Consider the following 19,803-nt stretch of genomic DNA (forward strand, 5'->3'; position numbering starts at 1 on the left):
CTTGTCTTCTATGTTCGTGTTTCGCCTTTGGTGCGCTGTTCCCCATAAGGTGAATTATACGTGGCTCTTTCTTCGGCGCGGGGTTTCGGTGCGGGCTGACGCTGAAGCGTGGCGCTCCGCTCTCCGCCAGCGGTGCGAGGCGTATTTGTGGGAGCATCACATCCCGCCACCCCGTCCCGTCCGACCTCGGAGTTCCTCCCCTGCCCTAGCGTGGACCAACGCTCGCTCGTAACTGTGCTGGTGGGTCGGACTACCTCGATTCCTTAGCGCATATTGTTGCTAGCCGGCGTTAAGACGTTTGGCGGGCTAGTTGGTTAAGCATCTTGAATAAACAGCGCGAACGAGGACAAGCACAAGAGACAAGGAAACGGACGACACAGCACTGTGCTGAGGGTTTATTGCTGATCGTACAAGTATAAATAAAAGATATACAAAGTGCAAAAAAAAAACATAAATTTGACAACAGCAACAGAAGCACGCTAGAAGTCAGCAGAGATTATCAGCCCCCAGGCGTGACAGCTCTTTTTGCAGTAGTGTTAGCGAAGGAGTGCTGATACATGCATTTCCCTTCGCTAACACTACTGCAAAATGAGTTGGCAGTGGTAGGGCGGCAGGCACACAACGAGATAGCCGGCAGCTTCAGAGATGCAGCCCACACGGTGTTGGTCCCCACCTGTGTTCACGTTGTTGACAAGCACACTTTTTCGGGCAGCCAAGCCTGTACGTCCTTTTTGAGGGTACCCATCCGCAGCACTTTATCCTGCTTCACAGAACGATAAGCGCGTTGTCCAGCACTGTAACGCGGCCGGGTGGCAGTAGTGGGAGAAATTTCTGGAAGGACCACTTTTCGTAGTGTTCCCCGTGGCGTCGCACCTCCGCTATCTTATCTGGCGCAGGTACCGGCGGCGACACTGCACAACGTGCGTCGTTTCGTTTAACATTGCATTCTGAGACAGCTTCCTGTATCGGGAGCCAAGTTTCTTCAGCATCCTTTGCATTGTCGCTGTGGACACGGTCGTCCTTTTCGAAATGCGCCCCGCGCAATTTCCCCTCTCTGCAAAGAGCACCCTTCGCTACACGCTCACGGTAAAATCGTTTAGCTGCTTCGTCCGCTTGCGACCCCTTCCGCCAGCAGCACGCTTCTTCGGTGACAACACTCGGCCCGCCTTCAGTTGACCACTGGCTTCAAGAATATTTATAGCCAGCTGCTTCGCCTGCTTGGGAAAACAGCGCACTGCCGGCGTAGGGCGCACAACACATTCGGCCGACGCCGTTTTGGAAAATGGCGACGCATCAGTACCTTGCAGCAGGCATTCGCAGAGCTGTGTCCGTACGGGCTTTGTCTGTTAATTTTACCAGTGATTGGAACACTCTCTACAATGTATATCTACTAGTCCAAACTATGTTTTCAATTCCTGTGCTTATTGCTTGATTCCTACACTGCTCAATTATTCGAGGGACTATTTCTTGTGTTCCTGGAGCCCTGATTGGACGAAAAAGCTCTGCCTTCCGTAGTGCTGCAAACTTCCTGTGAGGTGAAGTAGAGTGTAATTAACTCGGGTCTACTGTACCGGCAGGGTGACAATGCAATGAATGGACCGCAGTGGGGTCCAGTGAAGCTGCGCTGCGAAGTGGGACCGGACGGACCGCGTACCCCATGGGCATCGCCTTTGCGCAAATTCATCCGGGCCGACTGCAGTTTCTCTTCCGCCATCGCTCTCACAGACGCAAAGCGGCGAAGGTATCGCAGAAATGTCCAAGGATGCGAGCGGATGCGACTGATGTGCGCGCGCGAATCAGCTGCTGCCTAAAATATGGCGCCGACGAAGGTGGCTGATTATGATGCCTGCCATATCGCCATACTGAATGTTCTGGATTGCTCTTACGGGCGCTCGTTGCCGCCTTGGCGAAGAAGAATGCTCCTGATTCCCACGCATTGGGTCACTTTGCCAAGGAGACGCCGTAATTGTGGTCAAATAAAACATACACTCGCCAACGATGGTTTTTAAAACATGACGTTTTGGGACCCCTACGGGTCCCTTGTTCAAAATGAAAGGTGGACGGAATGGGCCGCTTCTTATATGCGCACTTGACAGCGCAGTGAGTGGGCGTAGTTATGAGGGAGATTACCCTTCGTCCTGCTAATGACATGATCCGTAGTCTGTATATAAAAAGAAAATTCTAAAAGCATTCGGGACGATAAGCGTTTCATGGTATCTAAGATTGTGGAGTTCTCCCAGTCAGTGGTTTGGTTCATTTCTTGAGCATGCTCTGCCAGGGGGTTGTATGATGAGCGACATTTGTTGACGTCGTTCTTGTGTTCTCTTAATCTTCTTTTGAAATCTCCTGATTCGCCAATGTATGACCATCTTTGACCAGTGAACAATGTAAAACCATCTTTGGCGAGTGTATGTTTATTTTACCACTATGATTCCCCCTCGCCAGACAGGATACTGTCGAACCCTTGACTAAGACGCCGTAATTGCTGCAACCAGCTCCATCCTTTAAAGGCGCCATTGTTAGGTCACGCGCGTGGCTGGGGAACGTCGGGCGCCTCTGCGGAGGTAGCCTATGCCGTCGGGGGAGGGGGGGGGGGCGAAGAACCTCTCCTTTTCCCCTCTACCGTGCGGGAGCTCTCTGTTTATTCGGCGGGTGCAGGCGTCATGCAAATGAGTGCAGCTGGAAATAAGCGGCGGCCTTACACCGGCCTTGTGTTTTCGTGCAAACGAGCTGTAGTTTGTGCAAAAATCTGTTAGCAACCTCAGCGCGGGGCTGCAGTTGTCCTAATCGTCGCATTTTTGGGAACTTCGCGCACGCACAGTAAACGCTAAATGGCGTATTACCTTGAGGCACCTATTTAGGAATACACGTTTTTTTTTTTGACTAGCAATAGCAAGCAGCAGAAAGACAGTGAGCAGCCACATAGACTCAGGAGCCGGAGCAGTCGCGCGGCACCGGATCGGAATGCAGACGGCAGTCGTCGATGCGGACCGTGAAACATTCGAGTCGGTTCTGCCGGGGGCTTGATTTCGCAAGATCCGAAAAGAATGTATGTTCGACGAACACCCGAGCACAGCTACGCATACATGCAGCTGGGAAGCCGTCACATTCTGCACATTTCTGTGGTCCTTTCGTGCTGCAAGCTTTGATTTATAGGGTCACCTTGTGATAATTTGAGTCTGTTCATCGAGCCGACGAATAGCTGGGAAGAACATCCACCTCGGGATCGAGGGTCAAGCCATCAGGGAAGTTGACCTGATCCTCAGTCTTGGTCTTTGGGTACAGGACGACCACCTCCGTGCCACCCACACGATCGAGACTCTCTCAAAAGAACCACAAACCAGGTAGCACGCATCATCAGCTGTTTTACCCTACGTCGCCAAGGAGTGCGAGAAGAAAACACTCTTCGGCTGGTGCAAGAACTGGTGCTTAGCCGAATCACATACGGACTACCCTATAACACGCTGATAAAGGGAGAGGACCCTATCAGGAGGAGGGTATACAAGACGGATCTTAACCTTCCTAAAAACACTTCGGCGGAGCATCTGACCGCCCTAGAAATCTTCAACATTTTTACGGAAATAACAGAAGCCATCCGTCCACTTGGTCTTCAGACCACCCAAGCTGGACGAGCACTCCTACGCAGTGTAGGCACAGTGGCGGACACCCGCGCACTGAATGGCCAGTACTCGCTAACAAAACAGCGCAGGAAGAGTATCTTCGTGGACCGAAACTTATGTTTAAAGACGTTCACACAGGCAGACGACGAAGAAAATTATCTTACCTTCGCCGACGCCTAGCCAATTCCCCGAACATAGTTTATGTGGACAGCGCAGCATACCCGGACCATGAGAAGAACGTAGGGGTGACAGTGGACCACCGCTTCTCAAGTCACAGATTCTGTAAGAGCCCGAACACCACCTCCGTGGCCATTGTCATCAGGTATTACGAGTCCGAAGACCAAAGCGCTCATGGGATAACAGACTTACAACCCGCGTGTCGATACATCCCGCGACACCGTGTTTGCAAGCACGTCACCCTCGTGGGCACTACACCCTTCAGAAAGCACCACCAAATCACCTGGACCGCAAGCCACGGGGGACTGGAGGGAAATGAGAGGGCACATGCTTCTGCTCTAGCTGGGGCATCATCAACCGAGCGAGGCCACACACCGTGCACGCTTTTATTCCTCTACCGTCCTCTACCGTCATGTATAACGAACGCCTCGAGTTTCCGCGCCTTCACAGGATAGACTTTCCTCCACCTCGTAGGAAATTAGACACCCCAGACGCCGTATATTTGCTGTATATTGATACGTGGCGGCAAGCCAAAGAACCGAAGGACATGATGACCGATGAAATGTGATTTTAATGGCTGCGGGCCTAGCGCGAGCGCTCCGTCCCGCGCCACAGCCCGCTTCTTCGTTATCTACTTCGTTTCATTTCATTTCATTTCATTTTATTACCTTAAAGACCCCTCGCGGGGTATTACATAAGGGGTGGGATTAGCAGAAAAGGTACAAGACATGTGATCATGAACAAAAAATGTTGTTTAGGTTGCTTGCAAATGATGAAGGACAGGTGATGTCGACGATATGCTGGGGAAGGCCGTTCCAATCTTTAGCTGCACGTGGGAAGAAGGAGGCGTAACGTTACCCGGGGCCACCGAGCGATCGTCCCGATAGATTGCGTGAATACTGAAGCATGAGCTGACGGTGAGGATGGTCAGAAAGGATAGAAGAAGATGAAAGGCTTGCCACCACAATGGATGAGATGGTCTGATGAAGAGTTGCCGCGGAGCTTCAGGGCCAGCGGTCGGTCGCCCAGGGCCGAAGGTCAAGGTCTATAGACTCGCCGTGCAGCTTGAGCGGGGCTGCTGTCTTGGTTCTTGTCGTCGTCAGGTCATAACGGGGCTGGTCCTGGTCGCCGTCGAGTCATATCGGGTCTGGTCCGGGTCGCCATGTCTTATGTTCGGGGCTGGGGACGGGGCGGGGGGAGGGGGGGGGGAGCGGCTGGTCAGTTCTGGTCAAGTAAAGCTGGGGAGAGCCGGGCGGCGGAGTCCATGTCCCCTAGGCCGACGACCAAGGCGAGCAGAGGCGGCGATGCTCCAGGGACAGGATGACGATGTACCCCTCACCTCACACCAGATGATACGTGGCGGCAAGCCAAGGAACCGAACGACATGATGAGCGATGAAATATGATTTTAATGGCTGCGGGCCTAGCGCGACCGCTCCGTCCCGCGCCACAGCCCGCTTCTTCGTCATCTACTTCGTAGCAATATGGAGACGAAAACATTTCCAATCCTCCATAGACTACATCTCGTACACCCATTATACACGGACGCATTTCCCGGTGCCAGGCCCACCCAACACTCTTCCACGTTTCGTGGGGATGCGGGGCCGAACCGAACGATGGGCAGACGGGAAACACGTCTTGAGCGGTGGGAGGCGAGCTGCTGACCAGCGATAGCCTGCAGCACGGACGGGCCCTCATCTACAGAGGCCCGCCGGGCAGTGCAGCCTTGGAATAAGGACCCCACTCGTGAGGTCGGGCAACTCCCCTTATTTTTAATAAAATTTCCTTTCCTCCTTCCTTCACGGCGCACATTGGCGTAGGCGTGCATAGCGTCTGCCGCTCTTCGCATCAGCGGTCACGTGGCTGCTGAAGAGGGCACACCTGTAACATACGAACAACGAGCTGCTAAGTGTAAACGGGCCACCTATTTTTCAGGGCAGTACAGCGCAAGCTACACAGGGACAAGAAAGTAGACGAGCGACACAGAACGCTGGCTTACAACTGAAGCTTTATTCTTTCAGGCACTTCGGTAGATATACAGCAGCACCAAGAAAGCAAGATGAGCAACAGAGTCTGGCAAACAGTCATCACCACCAGAAATCACACAGGAGAACTCAGTTCGCCCAGCTACCGGTAAGAACTGGAATTGTTTATCTATAAGGGATCTGGAGCGGGTGCTGACACAACTCTCTTTTAAGTGCTCGATTTTTTTACGGCTTCAATGATTTTTCGCGTGGTTTTGTCATCCCACCTGTGCAGCACACTCGTGTTGCCCAGCTCAGGCGCGCATTTACAATCTCGGCAGTGAATGCCCAGATGGCCTGAGATTGGTTCCGTCACATTGTATTTGTGCTCGTATATTAAGGCATATCTGCCGGTTTGGCCTACGTTGCATGACCGCAAGACAAGGGAATAGAATACACGACGCCCTGAGAACAGGAAACGAACCAGTCGCGATGATTTAAGGTGCATCCGGTGTGCTTACAAACCATTTGATTAACGCGCTTGCAGAGGCTAGACAAGCAATCTGGAGCAGAAAACAAAACATCTATTCCTACTCTTTTTCCTATCTTTCTTAAGCTGTGTGAAATCCCGTGTGCGTAGGGGATGACTGCGATCTCATCTTTGTCTCTTACTTTTTCTTCTTGGGCTCTCAACGAGGCCTCAGCCACTGAGGATAAGAGGGTCAGCGGGTAACCAGCCTGCAGTAATCGGGGCGTCTGGGCTAAAAAGCTATCTTCCAGTTTGTGGTTGGGAGATGTTTTAAATGCATTGTTAAATCATGAACTGATGATGCTGTGCTTCGCTAGTTTCGAGTGCGCTGAATCAAAACGGAGTAGAGGTTTGCTGGCCTGATGCTCAAAGTCCCAGCAGACGTGATTGTGGATGAAATATATTCCTAATTCTAGAAACCGTAAGAAGCCGTTAGTTCGTAGTTCTTGCGTGACAATAAATGGGCTAAGAATGCTTTAAATTTTACTAAGAACTTTGGAAGCTTCGGAAGGGAGGACGTCCTGCTCGCATTGTAGTATTACAAGGTAATCATCCACGAATCTAAAGATTTGCTTCACATTGCTGCCCTGAAGGGACCTGTGTAGCGCGATGTCTTGCATGGCTAAGTAATGATCACTGAGGATAGGTGCAGTAAATGAACCGATACAAATGTCATTCTTTTGAATGAAAAGCGAACCGTTCCATTCCGCAAAGGTCGATGTCAAGTAGGTAGACAGTAGCTCAAGGAAGCCGGCAGTTGAGATGCAACTCGCTTTCTGAAATTTTACATTTCCATGCTGGTCTATACACTCCTTGATGCAAGTGGCCAAGTCGTCATGAGGGATGGCATAATATAAGTCCTTTATAATGTAACTCCGGAATGAAATTGACAAGATTTTCCATGGACATAAGGGACTTATAATATGCCATCCCTCATGACGACTTGTTCGATTGCATGAAGGACTGTATAGAGCAGCATGGAACTCTAAAACTTCAAAATGCGAGTTGCATCTCAACTGCCGGCTTCCTTCAGCTACTATCTACCTACTTGAGATCGACCTTCGCTGAATGGAATGGTTCGCTTTCCTTCCAAAATAATGGCATTTGTATCGGTTCATCCATTGCATCTGTCCTCAGTGATCCATTGCATCTATCCTCAGTTACTTAGCCATGCAAGAGAGGGCGCTACACAGGTCCCTTCAGGGCAGCAGTGTGAAGCAAATTTACCTTGTGATTCATCATTAAAATCAAAGGCGCCAAACCATACACACACACACACACAGGAGAAAAAAGAAAGACGAGACAGAGCGCCACTCACAACTGATTTAATGTGCAGAAAGACACGTACATATATGTCACTGTCGGCGCATGCGCAAGGAAGACATTCAGCTTCGTGAAGATAAGCAGCGATCAAAAAACGCTTTTTCAGCCTTACACAGGTTTATCGATGTTTCGCTGACGCACAAGTTGCCCCTCTTTTCGATATGGAATGCTTCTATCAGTTCTCTGGCTTTTGTCACATTACTCTTTGCCAAAATCCGCACATCAGAAAAGCATGGTTCACAAGTGCGCGACGGGCAGGTTCTGATGTGCATGGGTAAATGGGGGCCATCTTTATTTTGTTCTACATTCCTTTGGTGTTCTCTGATCCGCTCATTGACACATCGCCCGGTTTGTCCGATGTAGGAACTGCCGCAGGAGAGGGGAACTTCGTACACAACCCCTACCGCACATTTCGTGAACGGTCGCCCATGCCTGGTACCGCAGCCACTTTCTTTTACTTTTTCTTTTCTTTTGGCTATTCGAGAGCAAAGGCTTCCGAGCTTTTGGGGAGCGGTAAAAACGAGTGGCACCCCATGCCTACTCGCAACCTTCTTCAGGTTGTGGGCCAACTTGTGCACATACGGCACGGCCACCGGTCTCACCTCTTCTCGAGGGACCTCCTCCCCTACTCCTACTACCTTCTTCTTCAACTTCCGTAGGAGGCTTTCGGCAACCTGTGTCACGACCGAACCAGGGAACCCGGCTGAAGCCAGCCTAACCAATTGATTATCAAAACTCTGTCGCATCTTGTGAACACATGACTTCCCTAGAGCAAACTCAAGGCAAAGTGAAGCAATTCCTCTTTTAACTAGTTTTGAATGAGAAGAGTCGAATGGCAGAAGCCTCTTTTTTGCACGTGGAGCATATGCCCAACACACCTGATCCATAGAGAACTCAATGTTTAAATCTAAAAACTGTAAAAGATTGTTTTCAGGCAGTTCATAAGTAAAATCCAAGCCTTTACCGTGTTGTCTAAAAAGGGATAAAACACTGTTTACTGTGCCAGCGAAGTTAGAGCTGCCGTCCTTAGTTAAAACAATCAAGAAATCGTCAATATATCTAAAAACTTTAAAAACATGGTTAGTTGGCAAAACCTGCAGAAGGTTTTCGTCAATTTGTGACAGAAAAATGTTGCATAAAACCGGGGCGACACACGAACCAATGCAGATACCGGCCTTCTGCAGAAAGAAACCTTGGTCAAAAGAAATAAAAGTAGACTCTAAATAAAACTTTAACATACTTAAAAAAGTATCAGTAGAAATACCAGCTGAGTTGAAGGTTGAAGGTTGAAGGTTTATTTCCGCAACTGGGTGTTGCGAGGACAGCCAGGGAAAAAGCTGTATAGACAGCTTGAGAGGTCCTGGCTTCCTCTTACAGTGCAGCATTGACGGTGGCGGAGTACGACATCAAACAAAATGTAAGTAAAGTATGTTCGGTACAGAGAAAGAGACATGTACGTTCAATACGTAGTACATTGTGCTTATAAAAGAAAGAAGAACTACATTAGATCAAAGAGCCTATAAAGGCAAACACAGGGAGGAGAAAATAAATGACAGCAAAATTGACAGGTGCACTCAAAGTGGTAATAGGAAGAAAAAAAAACTACATGAACATTTGGGGCAATTCTTTCAGAGAAATATTGGATAGGTCAAGGTTCTTGTGGCAGTACAACTGGTTCAGAAGTGTCGGTAAGGTATGCTGCAACATTTGCTTGCCATAGTTTGTGCGGCATTTCTTAACATTCCAAGGTTCTGCTGCTCGGGTATCATACACAGTTCTGCTTTGCTCTAGCCCAGCCAGTGTAAGTAAGGAGTCGTCATTTTTCATTATGGCGAGTTTATATTTATAGCACAGCCTATAGTTATAGATGGACTTCATTGGTATGACGTTGTGTCGATGGAAAAGGCTCGCCGTGTGGAAGAAATATGGCACTTTACATGCAATTCGTATAATTCGTTTTTGTAACACTGTGAGTTTGTTAATATTTTCAGCTGTTGTTGTTGCCCACACCATACATCCGTAGTTGGCTATAGAAGAGAACAAAGAGTGGTAAAGTAACATGTTGACTGACATAGGAAAATTAAAGCAATTGCGGCGCATGATACCAACTGTTCTGGAAAGTTTCTGAACTACGTAATTAATATGGTCATTCCATGACATATCTGCTGCAAAGTAAACGCCCAGAGTTTCCACAGACTGCACAAACTCTATTCTGGTATTGTTTAATTCAATTAGAGGTAGTTCAATGTGTTTGTGACGTGGGTGAAACATGACTGCTGCCGTTTTACTAACGTTAATTCTTAAGTGTTTATCAACCGCCCAAGTATTTATTGCTTTTAAGGTTTTATTAGCTCGATTTGCAAGATCAGCAGTTGAAGTACCCGAAAAAAACAGACTAGTGTCATCTGCGTAAATTATGTACTCAGCAGTGCTATCAATGCGGACAATATCATTGACATAAAGAACAAAAAGAAACGGACCCAAAATGCTCCCTTGCGGAACGCCAGAAGCTACCGCTTTCAAATGGGAGCATTCACCGGCAATACTGACAAACTGAGACCTATGTCGCAAGTATGAGGAAATCAGCATATGGGCTATGCCTCTAATGCCGTAGTGATCTATTTTTTTAAGCAGCACAGAGTGATTAACAAGGTCAAACGCCTTTGAAAAATCTAAAAATAATCCAAGTACCATGTTTTTTTACTCAAAATGTTTTAGTATGAATTCTTTCTGAGCAAGGAGAGCTAACTCAGTCGATCTGTTTTTACGAAAGCCATATTGAGCGTTAGTGATAATGTTATATCTTTCAGTGAAGCAAGATAATCGTTTAAGAATAACTTTTTCGAGGCCTTTAGAAAATACAGGTAAGATTGATATCGGGCGATAGTTTGCCATTTCATTTTTGTTTCCTTTTTTATACACTACTGTCACTTTTGCCCTTTGCATAAGACGCGGAAAAACTCCGGAAACCAAGGAGAGGTTGAAGATATGGGCGAGGCAAGGTGCAAGAATGTCGATGGTAAATTTTATGGGCTGTATCTGGAAACCTGACGCGTCTGTAGCTTTACTATTATTAAGTGATAAAAATTCTGTAATTACTTCATTTACTGTAACAGGTGTTAGAAATATTGTTTTACCATTACGGGCACTCATATAGGACAGATTTACGTCGCCGCTTGATGTGTCAGCAAAGGAAAGAAAGTAGTCATTAAAGGCATCTGCTAGATCAGCACCTTTTAGTTCAATCCCTTCATGAATAATTTTTGTGGTCGGGTCGGAAGCATTAGCGAAGATAGATTTTAAAACCTTCCAAACTTTTTGAGATTGTCCAGCAGTTGAATTAAAGCGGTTATAAAGATATTGCTTTTTAGCGACGCGAAGTTGCTTTGTGACGAAGTTCCTAAATTTTTTGAATGTTTTCAGCTCTTCAGGGCACCTACTTTGCAAAAACAGTCTATAAAGTTTATCTCGTTTTTTTATCAACTGCAACATGTCCTTGTCGACCCATGGTTTCTTACTTTTCTTTGATTGGTAGAATTTCTTCAGTGGAAAGGAAGCATTATAAATGTCAGTGAATATCTCTAAAAAGTTTTCGTAAGCTTCATCAGGGTCGCTTTCCTCAAGAACATGTTCCCAGTTAACAATAGATAAGCGTTCCTTAAACTCGCATAACGTGTGATCATTTATAACTCGATAAAAAGATGTTTGGTCTGGTTGTCGTTGAGAATTCAGAGTGAGATTGACAGATATGAATATTGGCATGTGATCACTTAGAGCATAAGCGATGGTGCCAGATTTCAAGCTTTCTGTTTTGAAGTTTGTTATGAACAGATCTAAAAGTGTTTCTGATTCTGTCGTAATCCGTGTAGGTGACATGATGACGTTTTCACAGGAGTGAACGTTAAGTAAAGTATTGAACTCGACTGTTGTGTTATTGTTGGCCAGCATGTCAATGTTAAAATCGCCACCTAAAATTAACTGATATTGGAGTTCAGAAAGGACACAGGATCATTTCTTTCAATACAGTCCCGAACAGAAGTAAATAGGGCATCATGGGGCACGGAATAAAATAAATCAACAACATCGACTGAAAAGGCACGCCCAATCCCAGTCTGAGATTTCAGGAAATCACAAACATCTTCAGAATTCTTGGTAAAAAACGGGTCTTGTAAATCTAGCTTGCTCAAGTGCTTCAACAAGTAGAGACTAATATGCTTCTGCCACGACCCCTTTTCCGTAACTATTGTTCTGAAAGGTAAACGAACCTTGTGTGTTTTCACCGAGAAGAACACATTCAGGGCGTTATTTTTGGTTTTCTTGATTTCTTTAGCAAGGCTGGACAAGCCCAAACACTCGCACATGGATACTGCACGGTTTTTAACTTTTGCGCACTTTACAGGGACAGGCGTAAAATTCTTCTTAATCTTCTTAAGTGTTTGGGCTTGTCCAGCCTTGCTAAAGAAATCAAGAAAACCAAAAATAACGCCCTGAATGTGTTCTTCTCGGTGAAAACACACAAGGTTCGTTTACCTTTCAGAACAATAGTTACGGAAAAGGGGTCGTGGCAGAAGCATATTAGTCTCTACTTGTTGAAGCACTTGAGCAAGCTAGATTTACAAGACCCGTTTTTTACCAAGAATTCTGAAGATGTTTGTGATTTCCTGAAATCTCAGACTGGGATTGGGCGTGCCTTTTCAGTCGATGTTGTTGATTTATTTTTTTCCGTGCCCCATGATGCCCTATTTACTTCTGTTCGGGACTGTATTGAAAGAAATGATCCTGTGTCCTTTCAGAACTCAGCTGGTATTTCTACTGATAATTTTTTAAGTATGTTAAAGTTTTATTTAGAGTCTACTTTTATTTCTTTTGACCAAGGTTTCTTTCTGCAGAAGGCCGGTATCTGCATTGCTTCGTGTGTCGCCCCGGTTTTATGCAACATTTTTCTGTCACAAATTGACGAAAACCTTCTGCAGGCTTTGCCAACTAACCATGTTTTTAAAGTTTTTAGATATATTGACGATTTCTTGATTGTTTTAACTAAGGACGGCAGCTCTAACTTCGCTGGTACAGTAAACAGTGTTTTATCCCTTTTTAGACAACACGGTAAAGGCTTGGATTTTACTTATGAACTGCCTGAAAACAATCTTTTACAGTTTTTAGATTTAAACATTGAGTTCTCTATGGATCAGGTGTGTTGGGCATATGCTCCACGTGCAAAAAAGGGGCTTCTGCCATTCGACTCTTCTCATTCAAATCTAGTTAAAAGAGGAATTGCTTCACTTTGCCTTGAGTCTGCTCTAGGGAAGTCATGTGTTCACAAGATGCGACAGAGTTTTGATAATCAGTTGGTTAGGCTGGCTTCAGCCGGGTTCCCTGGTTCGGTCGTGACACAGGTTGCCGAAAGCCTCCTATGGAAGTTGAAGAAGAAGGTAGTAGGAGTAGGGGAGGAGGTCCCTCGAGAAGAGGTGAGACCGGTGGCCGTGCCGTATGTGCACAAGTTGGCCCACAACCTGAAGAAGGTTGCGAGTAGGCATGGGGTGCCACTCGTTTTTACCGCTCCCCAAAAGCTCGGAAGCCTTTGCTCTCGAATAGCCAAAAGAAAAGAAAAAGTAAAAGAAAGTGGCTGCGGTACCAGGCATGGGCGACCGTTCACGAAATGTGCGGTAGGGGTTGTGTACGAAGTTCCCCTCTCCTGCGGCAGTTCCTACATCGGACAAACCGGGCGATGTGTCAATGAGCGGATCAGAGAACACCAAAGGAATGTAGAACAAAATAAAGATGGCCCCCATTTACCCATGCACATCAGAACCTGCCCGTCGCGCACTTGTGAACCATGCTTTTCTGATGTGCGGATTTTGCAAAGAGTAATGTGACAAAAGCCAGAGAACTGATAGAAGCATTCCATATCGAAAAGAGGGGCAACTTGTGCGTCAGCGAAACATCGATAAACCTGTATAAGGCTGAAAAAGCGTTTTTTGATCGCTGCTTATCTTCACGAAGCTGAATGTCTTCCTTGCGCATGCGCCGACAGTGACATATATGTACGTGTCTTTCTGCACATTAAATCAGTTGTGAGTGGCGCTCTGTCTCGTCTTTGTTTTTTCTCCTGTGTGTGTGTGTGTGTGTGTGTGTGTATGGTTTGGTGCCTTTGATTTTAATGATGAATAACTACCAACTAGCCCAACAACAAGTTCTTCTAAGTTACCTTGTGATATTACAACTCGAGCAGGACGTCCTCCCTTCCGAAGCTTCCAAAGTTCTTAGTAATTTTTCAAACATTCTGAGCCCTTTGATTGTCACTCAAGAACTGCCAACTAATGGTTTTATGCGGTTTTTCCAATTAGGAATATATTTTAACGACAATCACGTCTCCTGGGCCCTTGCGCCTCGGGCCAACAAACCACATTTCCCGTTTGATTCAGCGCACTCAAAACTAGTGAAGCGCAGCATCATAAATTCATGCTTCAACAGTGCATTTAAAAAATCCTCCAACCACAAACTGGAAGATAGCTTTTTAGCCCAGACGCCCCGATTACTGCCGGCTGGTTACCCGCTGTCCCTCTTATCCTCAGTGGCTGAGGCCTTGTTGGGAGCCAAAGAAGAAAAAAGAATAAGAGATAAAGATAAGATCGCAGTCATTCCCTACGCCCACAGTATTTCACACCACTTAAGAAAGATAGGAAAAAGAGTAGGAATAGATGCTTTATTTTCAGCTCCGGATCGCTTGTCAAGCCTCTGCAAGCGCTTTAATCATATGGGTCGTAAGCAACAGGATGCACCATAAATCATCGCTACCGGTTCGTTTCCTGTGTTCAGGGCGTCGTGTATTCTATCCCCTTGTCTTGTGGTCATGCATACGTAAGTCAAACCGGCAGATGCCTTAATAAGAGATTGTCCGAGCACAAATACAATGTGCCGCAACCAATCGCAGGCCATCTGGGCATTCACTGCCTAGATTGTAAATGCGCCCCTGAGCAGGGCAACACGAGCGTGCTGCGCCGGTCCGATGACAAAACCACGCGAGAAATCACTGAAGCCGTAAAAATCGAGCATCTTTAAGAGAGTTGTGTCCGCACCCCCTCCATAGCCCTTATAGATAAGGAATTGCGGTTCTTATCGGTAGCGTGGCTTTTTGGGCTTGTTGGTACATAGTTACAATACACTGTAGCGCAGCAAAAGACGAGGACACAAGAGACGTGGTGTTCGTCTCTCGTCTCTTGTGTCCTCGTCTTTTGCTGCGCTACAGTATATTGGTTTTATCGGTAGCTGGATGATCTGAGCTCTCCTGCGTGATTTCCGGTGGCGATGACTGTTTATCAGACCCGGTTGCCCTTCTGATTTTCTTGATGCTGCTGTATCTTTACCGAAGCGTCTGGAAAAATAAATCTTCATTTGTAAGTCAACGCTGCGTGTGTCTCGTCTACTTTCTTGTCTCTGTGTAGCTTGCACTGTTCTGCCTTGTGATGAACCAAATAGCCCGCGTTGTGTTATCCACCGGTTTCTGTTTGTTCAACATGCAGAAGACGGGGGCATGAAACTCCAGTATCATAAGGACCACTAAGCTCGCGGACTATGCTGAAGACTTCCGAAAAGAAAACACGGAAAATTAATTTTATTTCACTAAGGGTTGGTCGAAAGTTCCGGAGCCCTTCAGTACGGCGTCCCTCATAGTCTGGGTTGCTTCGGGACGTTAACCCCCAATAAACCAAACAACCAAAAAAAATTGAGCGACCACTGTTCACGGTGTGCCTTGCAAGTGCCTCAATGCAGCGCGCATCGCGCAGCAGACGACCCCGGGGCGCACGGTGTTTCTTACTATTACCCAGAGGGCGGCGCTGCTCTTCTTCAGCCACCATGGACGCTCAGAGCATCATGGGCCGGTGAGCTACTTGTTGCGAGACAGTCTTAGTTTTTCGGGAACATAGAGTGGCCCTACTGAGATGTTTCATTCCGAAAACGCTGTTCGTGTGTGCGCAGATGACTTTGGCGCGAACGCAGTGTGCAAAAGCCATAGTAACAAAAACGCAACAGCACACGACGCCAATAAAAGGTTTCACTTTTCCGAAATCCCATTAAAAAAAACCCTCTTAAAGTGTCTAAAAAACAACATTTTTTTATAACATATTTACTTTTAAAAATGCGCCAGTTAATCACGAAATATTAATTTTTGTATTGTTCATTACTTAGCCAATAGGAAAGCTAGCCATCTCTTATTTTGGGCAAACTTTGCACTTAAATGCTTTTCTGCTAGTTTGTGGCAATTTACGGCCAGGATATTGAATGTTAGGACATTCGTATTTATCGAAAAGCTTTATTTCTGTATTATTGTTTGGCCAAAAGTTGTAGTTCCGCAACAAGTAGCTCACCGCCCCATGATGCTTTGAGCGCCCATGGTGGCTGAAGTGGTCTCGAGGGACCTCCATGCAGACTCCCATAGACGGGCTGCCAGCTTTTCCTCTATGTAATAGTAAGAAACTCTATGGCTGGGCGAGTGGGCCCTTGTGACCTCAGCGATCAGTGTTGCAAGACCAGCAACCTGTTAGCAAAAGAAACGACAGAAATTCGTTTAAAAAATATCTGCCACACCGAATCAGTTGACACTTCTGGGAATGGTAACTTGACGTGTTGGGAATGGAACGCAGTAAACAGGGTATGCACGAATATAGGCTGTCATGGCCCCTTTAGTGAATTTCATGCTTAACAGCAGTGAGAAACTACGTCTTAAAATGGTTCATTTTTCTATTTTCGGGAGGCTTTCACAGGCACACCACTGCGATGGCTCAGTGGTTATAGTGCTCTGCTGCTGACAACGAAGGCGTGGGTTCGATCCCGGCCGCGCCCGTCTCATCTTGATGAAGGCGAAATGCTATCGAGTCTCCTGTGCTGTGTGGCGCCAGTGCACGTTAAAGAACCCCATTTGGTCGAAATTGTCCGGAGCCCACCACTACGGGGTCCCTCATAGCCTGAGCTGCTTCCCGACGTTATCAAACTAAACTAACTGAGCTTTCACAGGCGCAGCTTTCTTGTTGCCGATTGCAACGACCTTTCTAAACAGATAAGTTTAGTATCCACCTGCAGTAATGAGATGTGGCTGCAGAAAGGTGAACAGCTGTGTCATGCGTGTATGTTATGTACGCCAAAATGGACCGACCATTTTATCAGGTTATATGTCCCAGTATCAGTAAGCAAGCAAGTTGAGGTTTCGAAGCGGTAATGTGGAAGCACAATATAGATATGCAGGGTGTCCACGCTAACTTTAGCCAAGGGTTAAAAGTAAAATATTTGAGGTAGGCTAGGGAAACCACTTCCATACATCTACCAACCGGCTTGTGCATCATAGGAAATTCTTTATTTTGCAATTAATAAACTAGTAATTAAGATAATTTTTCTAAAGGCGTAAATATTGACTTTAGACAGGAAATGTGAATAGCAAAGTTAGAGAGCACCTTCAGAAACCCCCGTCCCAATTATTTGCGGTAAAGAAAGCCTCACGTGTATCTTTTTTCCGAGCTCCAAACAAAGCCCGCGAAATACAAAAAACAATCACGGGACTAGCGCATTCGCCCGCCACGATTGTGCTGCTCTCAGCCGTGGTTTGAGTGAACGAAATCAGCTGCTGGCAAGGCGCGACAACCTCAGTGCGCCGCCAGGCCGATATGTGAACGGTGTGCTTGCGGCGCCCTCGCGAGCCAGTCTGCAAGCGTGACGGTGCAAGTTGCAGCGAACGCGCCGGGCACTGAGAGTTATGAAATGACCATAGGTGACAAACACAAATGCGACGAGTTTTATTCGCCACTGAGATGCAAAAGAAGATATTTTACTTATCTCCTCGAATTTGTGTTTTGTATAAATATACTTACCACTCCTATCTGTAACGCCTCAATGGCCGTGATAAGAATGAAATAAATAAATAAATAAATAAATAAATAAATAAATAAATTTAATTACCCGATTGTAACGGCCACGATTCTTACTCAGATCCGAGTTTCATGTTTGCAAAATTAAAGCCACTGTGATATCTACTTTCGAGTTATTTCACGTCGCTCTCTGACGTTCGCGGTCATTACGCACTTCGAAGCAGTGGATGTGTCATTGCAAAGTCGGAGGCGATAACACAGCGCACCGTTCTCTGCGGCCCAGCTGGTAAGCGGCGAACCCAACTGGCCTCTGTGGCGTCAGACCGAGGCGCTGCGCATCGCTTCGGAAGTTACCCCGAGGAAAGTCGCTAACCGGAAGTCGCCTTTCACGCTACCTCCCACTTGTATGGAAAAGCGACCTTTAATGATAGTAAGCCAGGTGAATGATGGGCAGTTGAAATTTTCTTAGCGGAACCGACTGGCACAATTCATACCGGGAGCAGAAGCCGGAATGAGGCACGGTTCAGCCCCTCATTTCCGGGTCGTAATTTTTGTTTAAGACGAAAAGGCAAAATTATATGAGGCGATCTAGGTAGTTGGGCTATCGTCTTCTTGATACCAATCATGCCAGCAGAGAAAGACCGACTTTGCAATGTCAGTGAGGTTCTTGTGGAACATTTTCTTCCCATTGTAACGCCCGTTGAGGTCCGTAAAAATGCGCGTTAGCATTCGTCAATTACGGTACGAGCCATGCCAGAGGTGCTCGCCTTACAACGTAGAGACGGAGTGAACTGAATGCATGAATGAAATGACAAGCGCAGGGTTACAGAATCTGTCCTTCACCCAGGCCTTGAAGACCTGCAAGCCGTGACGGAGTACATGAACGCCAGTTCGCCGATAACTACTGGCGTGGACGGGAGAGTCAGCTTCCTGCAGCGATCGCCGGCTTCGGCTGCAGACAGACTGCGCGCTCCGGTTCTCGCCGCTCTCGGCGCCTGTCTTCTCGTCTCAGTGCTTGCGTCCTGGGCCCAACTGTGACAGGGGCCCGGAAGGTGCACGTGCGGTTGTTTTAGGCACTCTAGGAAAGTGCACATGCAAACGTTCTCTAGGTGTGTTGATTGTTTTGAAAAGCGCAAAATAAATAACTGCTACGCCGTTTCTTTGTGCGTGTTTGTGTGGTTTCTCGGCTTGCTGGCCCACTTGGTAAAGCCAGCATCATCATCATCAGCCTGACTACACCCACTGCAGGGCAAAGGCCTCTCCCATATGTCTCTCCAATTAACCCTGTCCTTTGTCAGTTGCGGCCACTGTATCCCCGCAAACTTCTTAATCTCATCCGCCCACCTAATTTTCTGCCGACCCGTGCTACGCTTGCCTTCTCTTGGAATCCACTCCGTTACCCATAAAGACCAGCGGTTATCTTGCCTTCGCATTACATGCCCTGCCCAAGCCCATTTCTTCCTCTTGATTTCGGCTAGGATGTGATTAGCCCGCGTTTGTTCCCTCACCCACTCTGCCCTATTCCGATCTCTTGACGTTACACCTATCATTTTCCTTTCCATAGCTCGCTGCGTTGTCCTCAACTTAAAGGGGTTGTGAAAAGAAAATGAAGCTGCCCGGTTTTAATTTTTACTGCTTCCGTAAACATTATACATGCTGATTCCGAAATATTTCGTCTCAATATTGAGTCTGCATTTAATAAAGCCTGTTCGAAATTGCTGCTTTTTTGCGTTCATGGAACGACCATGCGCCGCCGTCGGCCGGCACACGCACTACTCGACTACGTCATTTTAAGACCTTCAGAAACGTATAGAGATATCTTAAACTTTCGTTTGCCCTAAAATCATAGCTTTATGAGAAATTTAGAAAGTGAAACAAGGTTTTCCAATTATTTGCACGCGTAATTGCACTCTGTTAAACTGCAACGCGTGGTCATACATCAATCACTGACCTGGGACCAGTTTCGGTTTCGGTTCTGCTTCTCCATCCTCCTTGGCTTCATCAGCGGCTCGACATAGCCTTGCTTACGTGAACCTATCTAGGTGGTGTTCCTTGACAGCGGTGGTTTGAGTCAGGGAATCGAGCTGAGCAAGGTCAGCCCATCTCGACGACTCTCTGTTTACATGAACTCGATACGAACGAGTGAGCTATCGCGGCGCGCATCGGTTCCGCGCTTTTGTTCTTTGCTGCAGAAAAATATATTCCAGAAGCGTGAGGAGGGTTAGGCATAATTTGCAGATGGGGCTGCGAGTGAACCCACCCCTTGCGATAGAGATGAAGACTCGAGTCCACGACCGGGTTCGGAGGTTCACGGTCGGGGCTCCCGCAGGCAGA

The 19,803-nt window shown here is 46.9% G+C and overlaps 1 protein-coding gene across 5 annotated transcripts in view; it reads left to right on the forward strand.

Moving 5' to 3' along the window:
* LOC149324977 (protein 5NUC-like) overlaps positions 1–18,629 on the forward strand; it is a 263,653-nt gene extending 245,024 nt beyond the window's left edge. For 4 of the 5 annotated variants that reach the window (XM_089563646.1, XM_089563643.1, XM_089563647.1 and 1 more), the window contains one exon: positions 18,317–18,629. In XM_089563646.1, coding sequence (XP_089419772.1) covers positions 18,317–18,507 — 191 coding nt within the window. In that variant the 3' untranslated portion in view covers positions 18,508–18,629. Of the gene's footprint in view, positions 1–5,817; positions 5,930–18,316 lie in introns of all 5 variants that reach the window. The other variant, XM_089563645.1, reaches the window with a different exon arrangement.
* The last annotated feature ends 1,174 nt before the right edge of the window (positions 18,630–19,803 follow it).

The sequence above is a fragment of the Amblyomma mixtum genome, chromosome 10 (genome assembly GCF_055824585.1).
Source record: "Amblyomma mixtum isolate Tamu chromosome 10, ASM5582458v1, whole genome shotgun sequence".
NCBI lineage: Eukaryota > Metazoa > Arthropoda > Arachnida > Ixodida > Ixodidae > Amblyomma > Amblyomma mixtum.